This window comes from Capricornis sumatraensis, chromosome X (assembly GCF_032405125.1).
Source record: "Capricornis sumatraensis isolate serow.1 chromosome X, serow.2, whole genome shotgun sequence".
Lineage (NCBI taxonomy): Eukaryota > Metazoa > Chordata > Mammalia > Artiodactyla > Bovidae > Capricornis > Capricornis sumatraensis.
The window spans coordinates 9,396,675-9,417,352 of record NC_091092.1 but is presented as its reverse complement, the minus strand read 5'-3'; the positions used below and the strand labels follow the sequence as shown (position 1 = coordinate 9,417,352).

General features: G+C 45.1%; 1 protein-coding gene and 1 non-coding gene across 2 annotated transcripts in view; one reads left to right on the top strand and one right to left on the bottom strand.

The window, feature by feature from the left end:
• Positions 1-831: 831 nt before the first annotated feature.
• TRNAW-CCA (transfer RNA tryptophan (anticodon CCA)) lies at positions 832-903 on the bottom strand. The gene has a single exon. It is a non-coding gene; the product is annotated as a tRNA-Trp (tRNA).
• Positions 904-6,852: 5,949 nt separating this feature from the next.
• The window catches only part of DRP2 (dystrophin related protein 2), a 29,451-nt gene continuing 15,625 nt past the window's right edge, over positions 6,853-20,678 (top strand). The window contains exons 1-7 of the mRNA XM_068962111.1: positions 6,853-6,969; positions 11,737-11,900; positions 13,613-13,769; positions 15,179-15,299; positions 17,479-17,747; positions 18,371-18,517; positions 18,995-19,073. Of these exons, the coding sequence (XP_068818212.1) occupies positions 6,853-6,969; positions 11,737-11,900; positions 13,613-13,769; positions 15,179-15,299; positions 17,479-17,747; positions 18,371-18,517; positions 18,995-19,073 (1,054 nt within the window). The remainder of the gene's footprint in view (positions 6,970-11,736; positions 11,901-13,612; positions 13,770-15,178; positions 15,300-17,478; positions 17,748-18,370; positions 18,518-18,994; positions 19,074-20,678) is intronic.

Here is a 20,678-nt window from a genome sequence, read left to right as displayed (position 1 = left end):
TTTTAAAAAGAGAGAAAATAAGGGAAAAAAATCTCAAAAGAGTGGAAGGAATTCTCCCATCTCTGTTTAGTAGCCACTTGGTTCCCTTCTCCAAACGCAATCGACGTTAATAGGTTCTTTTGTATATTTCCAAAGGTATTTTATTGTATATATAAGCACATGTTTTGTTTTAAAACAGATTAAACTAACAGCTTTTTTCTTATTTTCTTTTTACTTAAAACTTTACCTCAAGAGATCATTCTATATTGGAGCATAAAGAGTTCTTAATTCTGGTTTTAATAGCTATATAGAATTCTATTGTATGCATACACCATTATTTATTTAACAAATCCCCAAGTAATGGACATTTAGGTCATTTGCAGTTTGTTGGGTTTTTTTTTTTTTTTTTATTTCAAGCCCTGCTTCAAATGCTAACGTTCTGTATACATCATTTCACACAAACACAAGAAATGTGTATATCCAAAGCCTTTCTCTTCATGTTCCCTGGAATTTGTACCTACAAAATTGAGGGACTGTATAGTCACTTAACTGGAGTTTAATTCAATACATCAAGTCAATTTGTGTCTCTTCCTGATTCCCTTTCGTCACTGGTAACCACTAGCATTTTCTATATCTGTGAATCTGGGGAATCTGTTTTAGTTTTGTTATATATACTTGTTTGTTTTATTTTTTAGATTTCACATAGTACTTGTCTATGCACGAAGGTGAAGTCGCTCAGTCGTGTCTGACTCTTTGCGACCCTGTGGACTGTAGCCTATCAGGTTCCTCCATCCATGGGATTCTCCAGGCAAGAATACTGGAGTGGGTTGCCATTTCCTTCTCCAGGGGATCTTCCCTACCCAGGGATCGAACCCAGGTCTCCCGCATTGGAGGCAGACGCTTTAACCTCTGAGCCACCAGGGAAGCACATATGCATAAAATAATCAACAAAGATATATTGTACAGCACAAAGAACATAGCCATTAGTTGATAATAACTTTAAATGGAGGAGGTTGATAAAAATACTAAATTACTATGTTGTATACCTGAAACTTGGAGAAGGCAATGGCGACCCACTCCAGTGTTCTTGTCTAGAGAATCCCAGGGACAGCGGAGCCTGGTGGGCTGCCGTCTATAGGGTCACACAGAGTCAGACACGACTGAAGCGACTCAGCAGTAGCAGCAGCATACCTGAAACTAATGTAATATTGTAAACCAACTAAACTTCCCTTTTAAAAAATCAAGTCAGGAGACATTCACTGAGTACCTGCCCTGTGTCTGGCTCTGTGTTTAAAAATGTGTGGAGTAGAAATTAATAATGGGCATGAATCATGTCCTCCACTAGCCAACAATCTTGCTTTCATGCTGAAATCCTGGTATTCCCCCACATGTTTTTAAAGCTTTTATCTCTGCCCAAGTTAAACAATGTCTCATGCTGAATCCTCCTGGAAGGGCCTGTGTGTGGTTTTGAGAATTAGGAAAAGAGTATTCCTAGTGGGAAAAAGTCGCAGTTGGGTATCTAGCAGGATCCCTAGGGGAGAGCACAGATGAATGAATTCTACCCCAAAAGCATCCTCCATACTACTTTATACATCCAAATCTTCCTCTCTCACCTTAGCTCAAAAACATCTCTTCCCATAAATACATCCTAAATCCTTTCAATTTGAAAGGAACAGTTCCTGCTCTGTGACCTCTCATAACTTGATGTCTGTGTCCTGCAGAAGGTATGAATCATTTCTCCCTTAAGTGATACTTTTTTTGTTTACATGTCTTATTTTCTACACTTGGCCATTTGGGGACCGATTCAGATTCATCTCCAATTCCTCACAGCTTCAGCAAGTTAAGAGGAGTAGGAAGAGAATCAATATGTACAGGTGGTAATTAGGACAGAATGGAGATAAATAAAGAGGCAGAAAGAAGAATCTTTATGTAGAATAAAGACCACTGGCCAGAAGTCAGGAGGTCCAGGTTCACTTGGGTCTCAGCTTCTTCATCTGTCAGATGGAATCATAATTCTGGTTGGGTCCTTTGAGGACCAAGAAAGACAGACAGTACAGCAGGCTACGAAAGTATGTTCTACTAAAACAGCAAACATTTTGATGTGTGGCAACTGTTAACCATTAACATTTTAGCAAATCAAGGTCTAGGAGGTGAAATGACTTGAAGTCACAGTCAATGGCACCATCTGAAAAGAGCAGAGGATAGTCGTGCCAGGACAGGAAAGAGTTTATTCCTCTTTTGCCGGCATTGGGATTAGAAAACCTGAATTCCCTGATACCTGGATTTGTTACTTTGTGAAGCATCAAACTTATATCAGGTCAGTAGGGGAGAATATGAAGGAAGGAATTTAATCTGTAGAGAGGTGAACCTCAAAAGAGAAAAAGAGTTTATGAAAAAAGAAATAGAACTGGCCACTAAAAATGTAAGGAAAAAGTTAAGCAGTTCAAGTAACTAAGGAAATACAAAGTAATTCTCAAGATGCCATCTTCACTTACAAAATTGGAAAAGATATTTAAAAAAAAAAAGAATATTCACTGTTGGCAAGTGTGCTGGGAAACAGGCTCTCTCATAGGTTGTTGAGGGTGGTATAAAGATATCTAATTTTTGTTAGGGCAGTTTAGAAGGATGCATTATTAATACAGGGCTTCCCTGATAGCTCAGTTGGTAAAGAATCTGCCTGCAATGAGGGAGACCTGGGTTTGATCCCTGGGTTGGAAAGATCCCCTGGAAAAGGGAACGACTACCCACTCCAGTATTCTGGCCTGCGGAATTCCATGGACTGTACAGTCCATGGGTCACAAAGAGTCGGACACAACTGAGAGACTTTCACTTTCATTATTAATACAAGTCTGAAATTGGTTCATGCCCTTTAATCCAGAAAGTCTCCCAAACTCTCCCTTCTACAAAGTTATCTTAAGAATCACAAATATGCACAAGGCTACAAACTGCAGTGTGACATGTTTTACTGTTAAAATAAATTATGCTTTATCCATTCCATGGAATATTATACAAAAATGATTAAAGCTAACATTTATTGAATAGTGTACTATTGCCAGACACTGTGCTAAGTTATTTAAATACATTAATAATTTTTAATCATTAGAACAAGACTACAAGGGCAGTCATCCCCATTTTACAGATGAGGGCCCTGAAGCTCAGAGAGGTTAATTGCTCCCAGGCCACACTGCTAATAGGTTGAATAGAGTGAGTTTGACCCTAGGTCTATCTGACACCAAAGCCCATGGCCTCAACCACAGAACTCTATAACCTTTGCAACCATTAAAAGTCATATGTTAGAGGAATAGTTAATGAAATTTTAAACTGATCCTGATATAAATGGCAAATTTAAAAAGCATGATATAAATTATAACTATATAATTAATATATAAATAATATGATGACAATTTTATTTCCAAAGTGCAAGTATATATTTTTCACAGAAAAACTACTGTAAGGATTCATACCTGTTAGTAATGGCTGGCTACGTCTGGATAGTAGTAGTATAGGTCATTTTTATTTTCAGTTATGATTTTCTGTATTTTTCCATTTTTCTGTAAAGAACAGGTATTGCTTATATAATCAGCAAAAATTTTAAATGTCAATGTAAAAAGAGGTCTGAAAGCAAAACTTTTGTAGCCTTCATACTTAGAATATGTCCATAGCAATACTTCATTTTTTATCTGAGTGATTAATTTTTAAATTTAATTGTTTCTTGGCTGCACTGGATCTTCATTGCTGAGTGTGGGCTTTCTCTAGTTGTTGTGGCAAGTAGGGGCTAGTCTCTAATTTAGGTGCTTGGGCTTCTCATTATGGTAGCTCCTCTTGTGGGTTTCCCAGGTGTTGCTAGTGGTAAAGAATCCACTTGCCAATGCAAGAAATGCTAGAAACTCGAGTTCAATCCCTGAGTCTAGAAGATGCCCTGGAGTAGGAAATGGCACTTCACTCCAGTATTCTTGCCTGGAAAATTCCATGGGCAGAGGAGCCTGGTGGGCTATAGTCCATGGGGCCACAAAGAGTCAGATATGGCTGAGCACACAAGCTTACTCTTGTTGTGGAACATGGGGTCTCGGGCGCTCAGACTTCAGTAGTTGCAGCACAGGGGCTCAGTAATTGTGGCCTGTGGGCTCTAGAGCACAGTCTCAGTAGTTGTGGCACACAGGCTTCGTTGCTCCGTGGCACACAGAATCTTCCTGGATCAGGGATCGAACCCTTGTCCCCTGCACTGGCAGATGGATTCTTAACCACTGGACCACCAGGGAAGTCTTAGTGATGAATTCTTTTATATTGGTGTTGGATCAGAGAGGAGCCATCTTTTCAATCATTCTTTGGGGTAATCTCTTCAGGGATGAGGAATTATGTAGCTGTGTGATCTCTAGGGACTTTGATCACAATAAAACATCCTTCAGACTGTAAGTTCTTGCATTTGTGTGATCTGTAATAGTCCCCAGTTTTTGGACCATGGACCCATGAGGAGAAGGGAAAGGTAACTTAGTTCAAGGAGTCCACAGATCTTTAAATGTATAAGTGTTTTTCTCACTCTGTAAGTACTAAAAGTACAGCTCCTTTGTAGGTGTGAGTGGGTGAAGTGAGATTTTTTTTTTTTTTATCTTTAAGAAGGGGCCCTTATGTTGGGAACCACTGAAGTAGAAACTAAAAATGGTGGCTGTTTAATCAGCAGTATCAGGAATCATCCCTTATATGTAGGATCTAAAAGGACATAATACAAATGAACTTATTTACAAAACAGAAACACATTCACAGACTTCAAAAACAAACTTACAGTTGCCAGGGAAAAGGATGGGGGAAGGGACAGTTTGGGAGTTTGGACATGTATACATTGCTATATTTAAAATGGATAACCAACAAGGACCTACTGTGGAGCACAGGGAACTCTGCTCCAAGTTATGTGGCAGCCTGGATGGGAGGGGAGTTTGGGAGAGAATGGATATATGTCTATGTGTGGCTGAGTCCCTCTACTGTCCATCTGAAACTATCACAATATTGTTAATCAGCTATACTCCAATAAAAATTAAAAAGTTTAAAAAAAGAGAGATGTTCACTTCTTGCTATTGGATCAAAGTTTACACATCTTTGTCCAGCACTAAAAGATACCACTTATTTCACCTGCAAACATTGTCTTAGCCACCCATCCTAATCAGATATGTGTACATTCACCAAACTGTCGACTGGTTTGGTACATTTAACTGTTTCACTCTTGTCTTAGCTGTTGACTTCAAAAGCTGAACATGTCTCAAGAATAGCTTATTATAGAACACTGACCTCACTCCCCTACCACACCAAATTTGCTTCTTCTGTTTTCTCCTCCTGCTGTTGGCAACATTATTCATCCAGCTCCCAAATTATAAGCCTTTAACTCCTTCACCTCTCTCACTCTTCATATCCAAGTGATCACCGAATCCACTGTGTTTTACCTCATCAATGTATCTCAATGCCGTGTTCTCTGCTCCCTCCTCCCTGCAACTGCCTGCCTGTTTTGACAGCTTCTAAATGGATTCTTCCTTTGGGAGACTCACTCCACAAGGAAGACAGAGGGCTCCCACTAAAATGCAAATCTGATTGTGTCACTCCCCTGCTGAAAATCTTCAGTACCTCCGTATTGTCTATAAGATAGAGCCTAGAATCCTCTGCTTATCATTCAAGCCATGACCCAATCTGGCCACAGCCTCATCTGATACGCCCCAACAAGGCACCTACCTGTACTCTGATCTGCGCCATACATTTGATTTTCTGCTCTTTGGAATGTTCCTTTTTTGTTTTATCTTCTCTGTCTAATGACAATCCAATTTCTCTTTCATGACTCACCTCAAGAATATTTCCTCTAGGGAGCCTTCCTGACATGACCAGATAGGGCTCACTTCATCCATCCCTTCACTCCATCCCATAAATACTTCTGCCATTAATGCAGTAACACTTTATGGCTTGATTTTCCCCATGTCTGTTCTCTCTGTATGAGAACTCCTCACCATGTCTTTTCATCTCCCAAACTCCAGCCATACTGAACTTACTGTTCTCTGAGCATGCTGTGCTTTTTTGGGTGACATCCACCTTTGCACAGCTGGCTCCCTCTCCTAGGAATGCACTTCTTCCTTTCTCCCCTTCTCTGCAAATATCTACTCACCCCTCAAGACTCATCTCAAATGCAATCTGGCTGAAATCTCTGCATATGCTCAGATAGAGTGGATTATTCCAGATTCTTTGCTCCCCTAACCTTCTGGTGAAACCTTATTTATAGCATCTGCTGCATAAGTATTTTATTATCATTATCAGCTTACATGGGCTTCCCTGGTGGCTCAGTGGTAAACAATTTTCTGGCCAATGCAGGAGATACAGATTTAACCCCTGGGTCAGGAAGATCCCCTGAAGAAGGGAATGGTAAACCACTGTAGTATTCTTGCCTGGAGAATTCCATGGACAGAGAATCCTGACACTCTGCAGTCCATGGGGTCACAAAAGAGCCAGACATAACTTAATGACTAAACAACAATCAGCTTACACAGTTGTCCCCCACCCCCATCTCCCACACTTTATCCCCATGCAATGAGATCTCAGACATCATATCATCTTTTTGTCTCTAGCACAAAGCACAATAGAGAAACAATAGATACTTCCTTGATCAATTATTAACTCAAGTTTTTTTATGGTGCTTGATGGCCTGGGAAAAACTATTGGATAGGTCAGTAAGCTCTGAATACTTATTGACATAACTGGTCAAGGCACCCCTGGGTAAGCGCTGCATTTACAAGCCTTTTTTATATTTTGACTCTAAATCTGACCTTGTTACTCTTCCAGGTGCTTATGCTCAACAGCTGATGTACTGCCTGTCCCCACCCACCCCCATGAGCCTCGGTTCTGATGCAACCTATGGTCATGCAGGGATGCCCTTACACCCTCCCACGATGTCATAAGTGGCAGGCAGCTGACAACTTCCATCATAGCCGCAGCCTCCGAAGCACCTGCCCCCAGCCTCAGGTAAGAGGCTCATGGCAAAAGACAGAACCGTGGAGAGAGGGTGGACGTAGGATCTGTGTGTGTTCTTGTGGGTATCCATGCTTCTTAAGGCTCAAGGGTAGTCTTCATACACATGAGACCCCTTGCACACAATGAGGCCTCCTCTGGCCCATCCCTGCCATTCATGAGGCCTTTTATGGGGCAAAGGAAGTGTGTTGATCTGGAAAAGCCAAAGAGCCTACAATGGTTAAGGTGGCTGGTTTCATTTAAGCTTCCAGAGGAGGTCCCAGAAGAGCATGCTCCTTCAGGGCATAGCCTAGGACAAGGCAGGACCTTCCATTGCCTTGACTTCTGTGGTTTCCTCATATCCTCTACCTGCAGAATATTTCCTCTCCCTCCATTGGCTCTTCCTCTCAAGTCCCTGGTCCTACTCACAGCTCCTGGGTTAACCCCACTAAAGATCTCCTGAGCTTCCTACTGGCCTGTCCTCTCTCTCCTCCCCTATGACTGGAGTGGTGAGGCTGAGTGTGCCAGCCTGTGGTGCCAGGTGGGCAGAGGGTGTGTGAGAGGCAGTAATCCCAGAAGGCAACCCACTTTTCTGGCAATGAGGGAAGTCCAAGGGAAAGTTGACTAGAAAAAGGAGATGTCTAAGCATATTTTGGCTTGCCCTATAATGCTTAACTTTCCCAGGTGGCTCAGTAGTAGAAAACCCACCTGCCAGTGCAGGAGACGCAAGAGACTCAGATTCAATCCCTGGGGCGGGAAGATCGCCTGGAGAAGGAAATGGCTACCCACTCCAATATTCTTGCCTAGAGAATTCCACGGACAGAGGAGCCTGGTGGGCTACAGTCCGTGGGGTGGCAAAAAGTCAGACATGACTGAAGCAACTTAGTACACATAATGCTTTGGGGTTCAGAGACTATGGGAGTGTGTGAAAGTACTATGTTTCTTAGGATCTTGCAGATGGGCTGTGATGCTGAGTCACTATGGGTGGTGTGAACAGCCACTGAATATATATGGTGGAGGAAGAGAGATACCAAGGTGGCAGGGATGGAGAATGTAGGTACTGGGGAGCCCATGTGGGCAGAGAATGAGAGACAATGAAGGTCCAGACAGTCATAAGGTCCAGGCCTTCCAAACTGTTTTGACACATCTAACCACAGAGAAGTCACTGCTTGTGAAATATTTTCAAAGCCAGTGTCAGCTGAGAGTCCCCCTGCAAATCTACCCCTTCCCCAGAGTGGGACTTTCAGACGGTCGAGGGATTGAAAACCGTGGGTCCTTCCAGAAGGCTTTTCCTGCTTGTTGCCCACTCCCTGCAAGCTTCACTACCTAGGCAGTGGGACATGAGGGCTTAATTTTGTGACAGAGAATGGTGAGATCAAGCCCTCTCTTCGATTACTGTCGAGTTCCTTCACTTCTTTCTCTACAGCTCTGACTTTGTCTTAAAGTTTCAAGAGATGAGGAGAAAATCCTATGGGGAGTGGGCAGACCAAACATGTTGGTCACAAAAACAGAAGTAGAAGGCTATTGATAGGGAAAGAAATCAAGGATTAGTCATCATTTGCCTGAGAACTTGGCTCTGCTAGAGGGGACTGTGATTTGTAGGGGTAACTCCGAGGGGAGAACAGGGTGAGGGAGTCTATTAAGGGAACCAAACTGGGGGGTGGCATTTAGGAAGCTAGGGCTTCCCTGGTGGCTCAGATGGTAAAGAATCTGCCCTCAATGCAGGAGACCAGGGTTTGATCCCTGGGTCAGGAAGATCCCCTGGAGAAGAAAATGACAACCTACTTCAGTATTCTTGCCTGGAGAATTCCATGGACAGAGGAGCCTGGTGGACTACAATCCATGGGGTCACAAAAGAGTTGGACACAACTCAGTGATTAACACTTTCACACTTTTCACACTTGGGAAACTAAGAAGGCTGGAGGGACTGAAAGGCTAACATGGGTGGAGCCCTGTTCATCATGGGTACTTCCGTCAGAACATGACAATTTCGTTGTGGCCAGATCATAAGAGGCCCTTTCTAACTCTAGGGCATTCCCAGCCCAGGGAACTCTGTGAGGATGGCTCGAGACCAAGCATAAACCAAGCTGCAACCCGGAGCTAGAGCCACTCCCTGCTCTTTGCCTGCCGTCCCCTGCCATTCTGCCATCCACCCTACATGGCCCCACCCTGGGCCCCAAGAAAGGCTCAGGCAGCTGCTCTAACTATTCCTGTAGGTGGGCCTCAGCATGGAAACAATGTGGAACTGTGGAAAGCCCCACAGAAGACTCTGTGGGAGATAAATGAGGATGGGAACAGAACCCTTTTTGGTCGAAACGAAGTGTTTTCCCTCAGTGCTGGGGCGGGGGGGGAGGGGTCAGCTTGGGAATGTTAACCTTTCCCCAGGCAAGTCTTCTGGAAAAGGAGTGGCCACCTCCAGAAGGACCCCTCAGGCTAGTAGCCCAGGACAGCAGAGGCAGGGCACAGGAGGCTCCCTGCACCGAGCTCCTGGGTTCCATCTCGCCCTCCCCCACCCTGCGGAAGTCCAGGGCGCATGCCCATAGACCATATGTTTCCCCCTGGCCTTAGAGTGCAGGGGGAGGTCAGTGGGGACAAAGCTCTCTGTCCTCTTTTTCCAAAGGCAGGGCAGAATCACCCCTCATTTTCACTGCCGGCTTGGGTCAGTCTTGACTTGCCCACCATCCCACAGCTCTGTCCTTGCATACATCCCTCACAGTCTCTGAGGACGCTTACATGCTAAAGGACAAGGCTGATCCTCAAGCTCATTGTCCTGCCAGGCCTTGGTGAAACTGCTTACCAAAGGTTTGTCACCAAAGTGATCTGCTCTTTTCCTCCACCTCAGCTTAGGGGAGAGGGAACTACAGGCAGAGTGAGTTCTTTGTGTCTTCCAGGCAAAGGGAACATAAACCAACAGAAGCTCCCCTCTGCGCACCCCTCCTCAGCACCATGGAATGCCCAATCCCACTCTCACCATCCTTGCCAGCCTGGGAGGGCCCTCCTGGCCCCGGTGTGGCGGGCCCAGTTGGGAGCGAGCCGGAATTCCCCAGGGACAAAGCCGTGATTCAGCGTCCCCAATCCTGACATAGCCGCCCCCTCTGGATTCCTGGGGGGTCAGTAAACAAACAGGGTGACAGATCCCGCCTCCTGGCCTGGCTCAGCTCTGCTCGCCCTCCCTTAGGGAGCCTGCTCAGAGCCTGTCTGGACTCTGCCTGCGGCTCACCAAGCGCTGGGTCTGGGTTCATTCGGAGGAGCATCATGGCGCTTCCCAATCCTGCAAGCGGGTCCCCAGGCGGCACAGGTAGGGTCCACTCATGGGAATGCAGAGCAACTGACTCTAGAGCTGTGCCCTGGAGCTTGGCTGTTCTCCCACTTCTCCTTCTGTGTATGGCTGTGAGCTGTGGGAGTTTTTTTTTTTTTTTTAATCTTGAATATTCTTTATCTATAGATTCATGCGTGCTGAGTCACTCAGTCATGTCCAACTCTTTTCGACCCGTGGACTACAGCCCGCCAGGCTCCTCTGTCCATGGGGATTCTCCAGGAAAGAATGTTGGAGTGGGTTGTCATACCCTTCTTCAAGGGATCTTCCCAACCCAGGGATCGAACCTGCATCTCCTTTGTCCCCTCCACTGGCAGGCAGATTCTTTAGCACTAGTACTAAACAAGCCCTCTTTTAGTACAGGTTGGTTATGTTTAACTGCTGACTCCTATGATTATCACTGTTACTATTACAAATTCTGCTAGCACTACTGCCCAGATGAGATCCTGGAAGTACTTGTGTTAGGTTAGAACTGTTCAAACTGCCCAAACACTGGCAACCATGACATTCAAGGTAAGCCGTAGGCTCATAGTTCAGTGTTCCAGAGTTTACCCAGCCTTCTAGAAAAGAAAGCTGAAGGGCTGTCCCACAAATTCAGAGAGAGAGACAGAGAGAGAGAGAGAGAGAGAGAGAGAGAGACAGAGAGAGAGAGAGAGAGAGAGAGAGAGCCATCTGTAGTAGATGTCCTACTTCCAAGGGGGCCTTGGTGCCCCCTTCTCCCTCTTCACCACTTGTATTTCCCACCACAGTCAGGAGAGTCCTAAAGAGCACTGCTCATCTTCAATGGGTTGAGAAAGGGCTAAAGCAGCATTTGGGGTCCTGATCTCCAAAGAACTCTGACAAGAGTCAACAGCTAAGGGGCTCCCATCACTTGCTCACCCTGTAGGGTATTATGGGGTTTGGAAGAATGGGAGGTGTGCCAAATAGCCCTTCAGGAGTTAGCTGTCTCCCTCGCAGTTCAAGACATGCTCAGGCAGAAGCAGAATGGAGTGAAGGACAGGGGAGTGTGGAGAGGAAATCTCAGCCTGGGGAAACCCACCTGCATGCATGCCTGTCTACCTGCTCCCCTTCTGTGGAAGGAAAATGGCCCTGCTGGTGGCTGAGCTTCCTCTAGTCTCTCCTTCCCCCCAAACCATACATCTTTCCCACCCAAGACTCGCCAAGTTGGGAAACCAATCTTCCCATTAAAAGCACAACTCAAAGTGCTTAACACATATGTTAAGCCCGTGTTTGGGGGCTACAGTCCATGGGGTCACAAAGAGCTGGACATAACTGAGCACAGCGCAGCACTAAGAGAGGACCTTGCCCCCAGAACCACAGAGTCTTTCTTTCTCTCAACCGCTCAAACACATCCTAGAGCCAGCCCCTTCTCCCCGCCCCGTTCACACTTGTCCCATGCTTGGCCTGGCACAGACCAGGGTGTGGCACACTCCCGGGATTGTAGAGGTGTCTGTGTTTCTGTACAGGTTAGGGCTGCTGCCACCACCCCTGCGCCTCCTCACGATGGTGCTGGGGTACCCAGCCTAAGTCCAAAGCTATTCAACGGGTCTGTTGGTGCCGCCAGAACCCTGGAACCACCAGCCATGAATCTGTGTTGGAATGAAATCAAAAAGAAGTCTCACAATCTCCGGTAAGGCCTGGAGCCTCGAAACGGGGGCTTTGGGGCATTGGTAGGGATGATGTTGGGCTCCTCTTGCTCGTCACCCTCTTCTCAGCCTTCTTGTCAGCTTCATCCTCTGTTTTTCCTCCTTTTCATGCTCTGGTGCTGGGGGAAGAACCCTGGGTCAGAAGTCAGGAGACTTGGATTTGAGTCTCAGTCTTTTTCCTTTATTTTTATTTATTTTTTAACACCAAAAACATTTTGTATTGGGTTATAGCCAATTAACAATGCTGTGGTAGTTTCAAGTGAATAGCGAAGGGACTCAGCCACACATATACATATATCCATTCTCCCCCAAACTCCCCTCCCATCCCGAGCCTCAATAGGCTGTGTCACCTTGGAAAATCGGTTTCAGTAATCCCTGACAGTTGGCTTCCACTTGTTTGGATTTTTTTAACAACAACAACAAAATGAGTAAAGGAATAATGCTTGTTCTATTTCCCAGTGTTGTTATGAGGACTCAGATGAGATATGAAAATGCTTTCTGCACTTAAAAGCGCTGATGTATAAATGGAGGATTTGATTACTGCCTGCCTTCCTCTCATAACTGTCTTCTATCTTAGTAGCTCTCATCTGCTTTTTCACATCTTTTAAGATTTTGTCTTTATTTTAATTGCAGGATAATTGTAGTGGTTGTTAGCCCTCTCTTCCCATCCACTGCTTATCCCCCACGCATGCCTCCCTAAACTGAGAGCAAACCAGTAACTCAGTCGTCCCTCTTTCCTCTACCCTCCTCCATAACTCCCCTCCCGCTGCCTCACCCCAAACACACCAAAGACCAAACTCCCGGCCTCTGGTGGGTTCTGGTGGAGATGAGGAGTGTGCAGAAGTTGAAGGAATGCAGGCTCTGAAATCAGACAACCCTGAGTTCAAATCCAGTGATTTTACTGTGTGACCTTGGGAAAATTACTTAACTTCTCTGGTCCACACCAGTGGCTACCTCTCAAGGTTGCTCTGAGAATTAGTAGAAGCAAAAATTCATGTAAATGCCTTGGCCGAAGAGGTAGGGACGGAATAACCAGTTACCAGTCATCTAAGAGGAATGGGGTCAATGGTTGCACACAGCCTGGACTGGCCTCTGGCTTCCTACCACTTGGACTTCAGTTCACGGCTCATTTGTGGGGAGAGGGGAAGGCAGACAGAGGTGATTATTCTGCACATGATTTCCTCCTTCTGTATGTCAAGCTTCTAGTCTATGTTGCCCTCATCCTTTGGGACCCCTGGGCTGCTTGTATTTGTATGCAACCTCACACACATGCGTGCCCACACTCAGCCACCTGGCACACCCTTTCCACCCACTGCATTGCTCCTGCTCAGAAGGCAGCCTCTGAGGATGAACAGTTTGGCATGACTTGAGTTCCTCCAGGGCAAGAGGGCAACACAACAGCTGTCTCCACTAACGCCCTTGTTTACTTCACTGCCCTTCGCAGCCTGATTCTGGGTGCACAGCTGAATGAACTGAAGTCCACCAAATGTTTTGGTACCGTGCTCTATGGGGAGGTGTCTTGGGAGGCTCTGTGGGTGGGTCAGAGGCTGGGTTCCGGGCTTTCTCCCACTTCAACCAGAGCAGCACCTCTTTCATCTGTTTATATAGTAAGATTCCACTTACATATCTGCTGGGGAAAAATGTTTTGCCACTTAACAAGAGGACTGAAAATCACTGGTCTTACCATTGTGTGCAGTGCCCGGCTAGAGGCCTTCTCAGACCACAGTGGAAAGCTTCAGCTCCCTCTCCAAGAGATAATTGACTGGCTCAGCCAAAAGGATGAGGAATTGTCAGCTCAGCTGCCCCTACAAGGGGATGTGGCCCTGGTGCAACAGGAGAAGGAGACACACGCGGTAGGTTAGAGTTACAGAGGCTGTGGTGTGTAGTCTCTCGGTTGGGAAGGGATGTCTTCTGCAATGCCCTGACAGACGGATGCTCAGTCTCGGCTTAGGTGCTTAAAATCACTGGAAGCTGTATGCAGTCCTACTGGTTTGTGGACGGCACTCCAGAGAATAACTCAAATCTCCCCCCTCTATACATCACATCCAATATTGGCCTCCCTTAAAATGCTTCCCTGATGTTTAACGAGGACATGGGAAATGAACATAAAATAATATTCACTGAAAAAAACACAAGATACAAAACTGTTTATAGGTAGATCTCAATTGTATAAAAATCAATATAGATGTGTAGATGTGTATGTGTGTATACACACATAAGCAGGAACTCTATCAAAATCTTCACAATGGGTAACTCCAGGGGATGAAGTTAGTTCTTTTTAATTTTGTTTTTTTCATCCTTTTCTGAAATTTCTAAGATTTCTGTGACATATCTTTCCTCTATAATCAGAAAATAACAACAAATGTTTCTTAAAATGAACACAGATGCACCGGAAGAAATGATCACTATGTGATGTGATGTGACAGAGGCAATCATATTAAACAAATGTATCAAATCAGTATATTGTGCTAAATCAAATCTGTACATCTTGTTAAATTTACACAATGTTATAGGTCAATTATAGCACAATTTAAAAGATGAATACAATACAGCAGGAAAATAAACTATAAAGTGTGCCACAGTATGGCTGAATTTTAAAGACAATATGTTGAATGAAAAAAAGAGTCAAATACAAAAAAGAGTACATACAGTGTGGTTCCATGTATATAATAAGGTTTAAAAAATTGGCAAAACTTATCAGTGGCGGCACAAGTCAGGATAGTTGCTACCTTGGGGGAGGGGAGGAGGAGAGAGTGACTGAAAGAGGTCATGACAGGGCATTCTGGGATGCTGGTGGAGTTCTGTTTCTTCATCTCAGCACTGGTTACAGATATGGAATCACTTTATGAAAATTCATCAGCTGTGATGAAAAGTACACTTTTGATTTGTGTACTCACGTATATTTCAACAAAAATTTAATTAAACTTTTCATATAAATCTAGCCCATCCTGGTTTTGATTTCTTAAAGCCCCTTTCAGAGGACTTTCTGAGTCTTCTAGAGAACCAAGATTCCTAGCCCCAAGTCCCCATATTTCTCTGTACCTTGTGGCATAGACAGACCCATTTCAGAGTAAATAGACCTTCCAGTATCAAAGTTATTCTTTTGCCTATAGAGAAGACTGCTCCTCTTTTAGTCTGAGTAGCCCAAAGATACAGGATATCAAACTGCACTGAGGAGAAGAAAGATTGTCAATTGCAGGATGGAATTCAAAGCAATTGAAAGACTTTCCTTCCCCATTGACCATGTTGCTAAACTTCACAGGCCTTTATGGAAGATGTCAAGTCTCGAGGCCCCTATATTTACTCTGTGCTGGAGTCAGCTCAGGCCTTCCTATCCCAGCACCCATTTGATGAATTAGAGGAGCCTTGTTCTGAGAGCAAAGGTGGGTGGTCTTCCTCTCTTTCATCTTCTTCTTCAGCTATGAACCATTAAACACCTTTATGCCCATCCCAAACTCATTTTCTCAGCTGTTACCTAGGAGGATAATTTATTCCTGCTGCTGCTGCTGCTGCTAAGTCGCTTCAGTCATATCCGACTCTGGCTCCCACCAGGCTCCCCCGTCCCTGGGATTCTCCAGGCAAGAACACTAGAGTGGGCTGCCATTTCCTTCTCCAATGCATAAAAGTGAAAAGTGAAAGTGAAGTCGCTCAGTCATGTCCGACTCTTAGCGACCCCATGGACTGCAGCCCACCAGGCTCCTCCATCCATGGGATTTTCCAGGCAAGAGTACTGGAGTGGATTGCCATTTCCTTCTCCAATGCATGAAAGTGAAAAGTGAAAGTGAAGTCACTCAGTCATGTCCAACTCTTAGTGACCCCATGGACTGCAGCCTAGCTCCTCTGTCCGTGGGATTTTTCAGGCAGGAGTCCTAGAATGGGTTGCCATTGCCTAATTTATTCCTAGGAGTCCAAAATTGGGAAGGAACAAGATTCATACTCTAAGAAAAGCAAAGAGAAGACCCTGGAGCAGGGGAGATGAGCGTTTGGCCCAAAGCTGTATGTGGTTCTCTGGAGCATCATGTGTGGCCATCTAAGAAGGCATGAAAAAGAAATAAAAAAGACTCAAATGCATTAAACAAACTCAGTAAATAAAAGTAGTAGTGTGTTCTTTTAAAACGTACTGCTTTATTCCAGTATAGAGAGGCATGTGACACTGCTCCAATCAACTAGCAAATAAAAATCCTTTCAAAAAATCTTTAAAAATTAGGTGATAGTACTTGAGAAGAAAACTGATTGTGGCTTTTTAATTCTGACCCTGATGATTTTTGGTTCTCTTTCTCTGATGGAGTGGGTCACTGTAGGTCTAAGTTTAAATAAGGCATCAGGGTGGGATCCATGGTGTTTAGCTCTAAGTGATGGCCCAGCAAGCCCTCTTCTTCAGACAGAAGCTTTGACACTCTGAGACCTGACAGGACCCTTCATTAATGGAGCCCTTTGTCGATGCTGTTGACCCTCTCAGTTTACCTCGAGCCCCTCCTACTGAGTACTAACCAGTACTCAATTTACCACCCAATGGGCCTCAGATAGAACAAGCTCAAGAGAGCAGGGCAATTCCAATTAGCCTGGAGTTTGGGGGCTCTAAATCTACTTTTGAGGGGAGTTCTGAGGGAGGAGAAGGAAAATTACAATTTAGGAGCCTAGGTGGAAAGGCTGGGAAAGTTCTACTAACCTCTCCTCTGCTAGACCTGCATAAAATGCCTCCCTTCTTCGGAAGGAACTGCACAACAGACACTGGGCTTCCCACATGGCGCTAGCGGTGAAGAACTCACCTGCCAGTGTAGGAGATGTAAGAGATGTGGGTTCGATCCCTGGGTCGGGAAGATCCCCTGGAGGAAGAAATGGCAACCCACTCCAATATTCTTGCCTGGAGAATCCCATGGACAGAGGAGCCTGGTAGGCTTCAGTCCATGGGGTCACAAAGAGTTGGACATGACTGAGGCAACTTAGCACACACACACAATAGACACTAATGCAAAATCACATTCTAAGGTCGTGTGAATAGAACTCTGGATGATTGGCCTTACTGTGCCTCTTAAATATTTTACTCACTCTTTATCTTGTCCATTTCTTAAGAATATGAGGAAATCCTCATGATACCATAGGTGGAAAACACCCATATGGTCTCTTGAGTGTGGTGGTGGATCCATGAGCCTACACATGTGATAAAATCACATAGAACAAAACACACACGCATGCACAAATGACTAAAAGCAAAATTGGAGAATTCGGAAAAAAAATTTCTGGATTGTGTCAATGTCAATATCCTGATTGTTATACTATAATTTTTACAAGATGTTACTATTTGGGGAAGCTATCTAAAGGTTACATGAGATCTCTATTATTTCTCACAGTTGCATATGAATCTACTATGAACTCAAAATTAAAGTTTTAATTTTTTAAAAAGCCACATTTATAAAAGGAGCTCAGCCATAAAAAATATGTATTTGTATGTGTATGAAAACACACACACAGCACACACCTGTTTACAAAAGGCTGTTTTTGTCTTTCTGTGGGATACCCTTGCCTGGCTGGCCTGACCTGACTTCATGACTGCCTTTGCAGATACCTCTCCTAGACAGCGGATCCAGAATCTTAGCCGCTTTGTGTGGAAGCAGGCAACAGTGGCCAGTGAACTCTGGGAGAAGTTGACAGCCCGCTGCGTGGACCAGCACCGCCACATTGAGCGCACTCTGGAGCAGCTGTTGGAGATCCAAGGGGCAATGGAGGAATTAAATGCATCTCTGACCCAGGCCGAGGGAGTCCGAGCCACTTGGGAGCCCATCGGGGATCTCTTCATTGATTCACTTCCCGAGCATATCCAGGCTCTTAAGGTATGCAGGCCCTCTCTCCTGGCTACCCAGAGACCAGATACTCCACCCAGACCCTGACTGTTCCTGATGCTGAGGCTCCATTGTTGCCCTGGACTTCAACAGAGTCTCTCCCAGTTTCTCTGCTGGATTTGGGGGCTGGTTTAGCTGAGGGCTTCTCTGGTTGGGGAAGGGCTTCCCTGGTGACTCAGATAGTAAAGAATCCCCCTGCAATGCAGTAGACCTGGGTTTGATCCCTGGGTTGGGAAGATCCCCTGGAGAAGAGCATGGCAACCCACTCCAGTATCCTTGCCTGAAGAATCACATGGACAGAGGAGCCTGTTGGGTTGCAGTCCTTGGGGTCACAAAGAGTCAGACATGACTGAATGAATAACACACTTAGCTGAGGTCTCCTCTGTCCTCCTGTCTTCTCTTTCCCTGGTGTTTTCTGAGAGAAGAAAAGGAAGTAAGGACAATGCCCACCCCCACCCCTCATACACATACATCTTAGTTTGGTTGCCCTAATATGCAAGCATGGAAGCTGTGCTACTAAAACAAAATCTCTGGGTAAAGAGGAAGGAGTTGGTGTGAATGACTAATGGTTCCTCTTATCTACCTGTTGTGGGACTTGGATCCTGGTTCCATAGCTATTCAAGGAAGAATTCTCCCCCATGAAAGATGGAGTGAAGTTAGTAAATGATCTGGCCCATCAACTGGCCATTTCTGATGTGCACTTGTCAATGGAGAACTCCCGGGCTTTGGAGCAAATCAACATCCGGTGGAAACAGCTACAGGTAAAGGAGAAGCCTAAAGTGAGCCATGGGAGAAAGATTCAGTATAACTAGGCTTGGTGATGGGGGGACTTCTCCAGGCCTTCAGGAAGTAAAGGGGAATGAGCCATGTAGATAAATCCCCACAATGGGATTTATGTGGGGAAAAAGTTGTATAAAGTTTGGGGCCAGGAAACAAGCTTCTCAACCTCTAAACTGCAGGAAGTAATTAAAATAATCTGAGAGGGGCCTGTCTGCATTTGAGCACTCAGAGTAGACAGGGGCAGATGAAGAGTGACTGTGGCCTGGAGTTAGAGATGCTCTTCTCTGACCTCTGGGAGTGACACGGGAGAACTAAGATTTGGATGAATGGTGGGAGGATCTGGAACTGGAGAAGAGGCAGCCTTGGAGGGAATTCACAAAGATGGCCGGAGGCACCTGGAAATCCCACCCTGGATATTTGGAATGAGGCCACTGACTTCCTGCATATTCTTTCCATAGGTGTCAGTTGGCGAGAGGCTTAAGCAGCTTCAGGATGCTCACCGGGACTTTGGGCCTGGGTCACAACACTTCCTCTCCTGTATGTGAGACAAGCTGTACTTTACTTTGTAGAACCTCAGACACTTTCCAAGAGAGTCTACTGTTGTCTGTTGGGGGCCTGGTGGGAGCCCAGTGTACCTTGGCATCTAAGAAGCAGTAGAATAAAGCAGTGTAGGATAGTGGTAAAAGGACAGGCTCTTGAGTCAGAGAGACCTGGATCTGAGTCAGAGCTCCTCAACTTCATAGCTATGCAAGCTTGAAAAAAATAGCTTAATCTTTCTGAACTTCAATTTTCCCATATATTAAAAAGAGGGAGAAATATGATACCTAGCTCATAGAGTTATGGGAATTAAATGACTTTATTGTTCCAAAAATATGTATTGATGGCCTGCTGTGGGCCAGGTACCATTCTAGGCACTGGGGCTACATCAGTGAACAAAACAGAAATTCTTGGACTTAGAGAGCTTACATTCTGCTAGAAGAAGCCAAACCATAAACAAATAAGTGTGTGTGTGTAAAATGTCAATTGGTGACAAGTGTTCCAGGAAAAAGCAAAGCAGGGAAGTTATGGGTTAGGGAGTGCTGGACATAATGGAGGAGGCATTGCAATTTTGAATAGGGTGGTTGCGAATGTTGTCACTGAAATCATGGCAACTGAGTAGAAACCTCAAAGAGGTGAGGGAATGAGCCATGTAGATATCTGAGGGAAGAGCAGACTGGGCAGAGGAAACAATAACTTCCAGGACCGTAAGGCAGGGGCATGCCTGAGAAACAGCAAGGAGACCAGTATAGAAGTGAGTGAAGAGGAGAGAGAGTGAGAGAGCAGAATGCGAGCAGGAAGCCAAAGCATGGAGGGCCTGGAGGGCTATGGTAAGAACTAGGATTTTATTCTGAGTAGAATGAAGAACCCAGGTAGGGGTTTGAGCAGAGGGATGACATGATCCAACTTCTGTTTCAACAGAGTGTTGGGGCCAAGAATAGGAGGAGGGAGACCTGTTAGGGTACATATTGTGATCATCTAAATGATGGTGACCCAATCAGAGTGGAGATGGTGGAAATGTAACTAGATATGAAAATTAGATATGCACACAGAGCATTCAGTAGAGTATCTGGCACATAGTAGGAACTCAATAAATGTTAATGGCAATTCAAACTGTTGCATTATAATGACTGGCATGCAGCTACACCTGCAGAAAGCTCTTGTACTCAGGGAAACTGCAAGGAAGAGATTGACCAGATGACTGAGCCTCTCCTGGAACATCTGGAAGTTAAAAACATGGAACAGAGAGAAGCATCATTTTCCAGAGTTTCTTACCATAGATGAGTAGGCAGTCCTGTTCCCCATTGTCTCATAGGACTGAGAAGCTGGCCATTCTGGGGGAAGGGCTTTGAGTCTCCTGAGGAAAGCAAGGTCACTTCATATCCACCGTTGCACACCAGCTGCTTGCAGCTGAATGGACAAAATGACAGCCTGCTCAGGGGGAAGATTGTCAGGGTGGCCAAGGCCACCTGTTCATGCCCTTGTTGTGTCTCTGGCACATGACGGTATCAGTGACAACCTCTTCTCCATCCCTCACCCTAACATCAGGGAGCGAAGTGTCTTCATTAGAAGTGTTTGCCCCATGCTCAGGTCCTGTTAAGACCT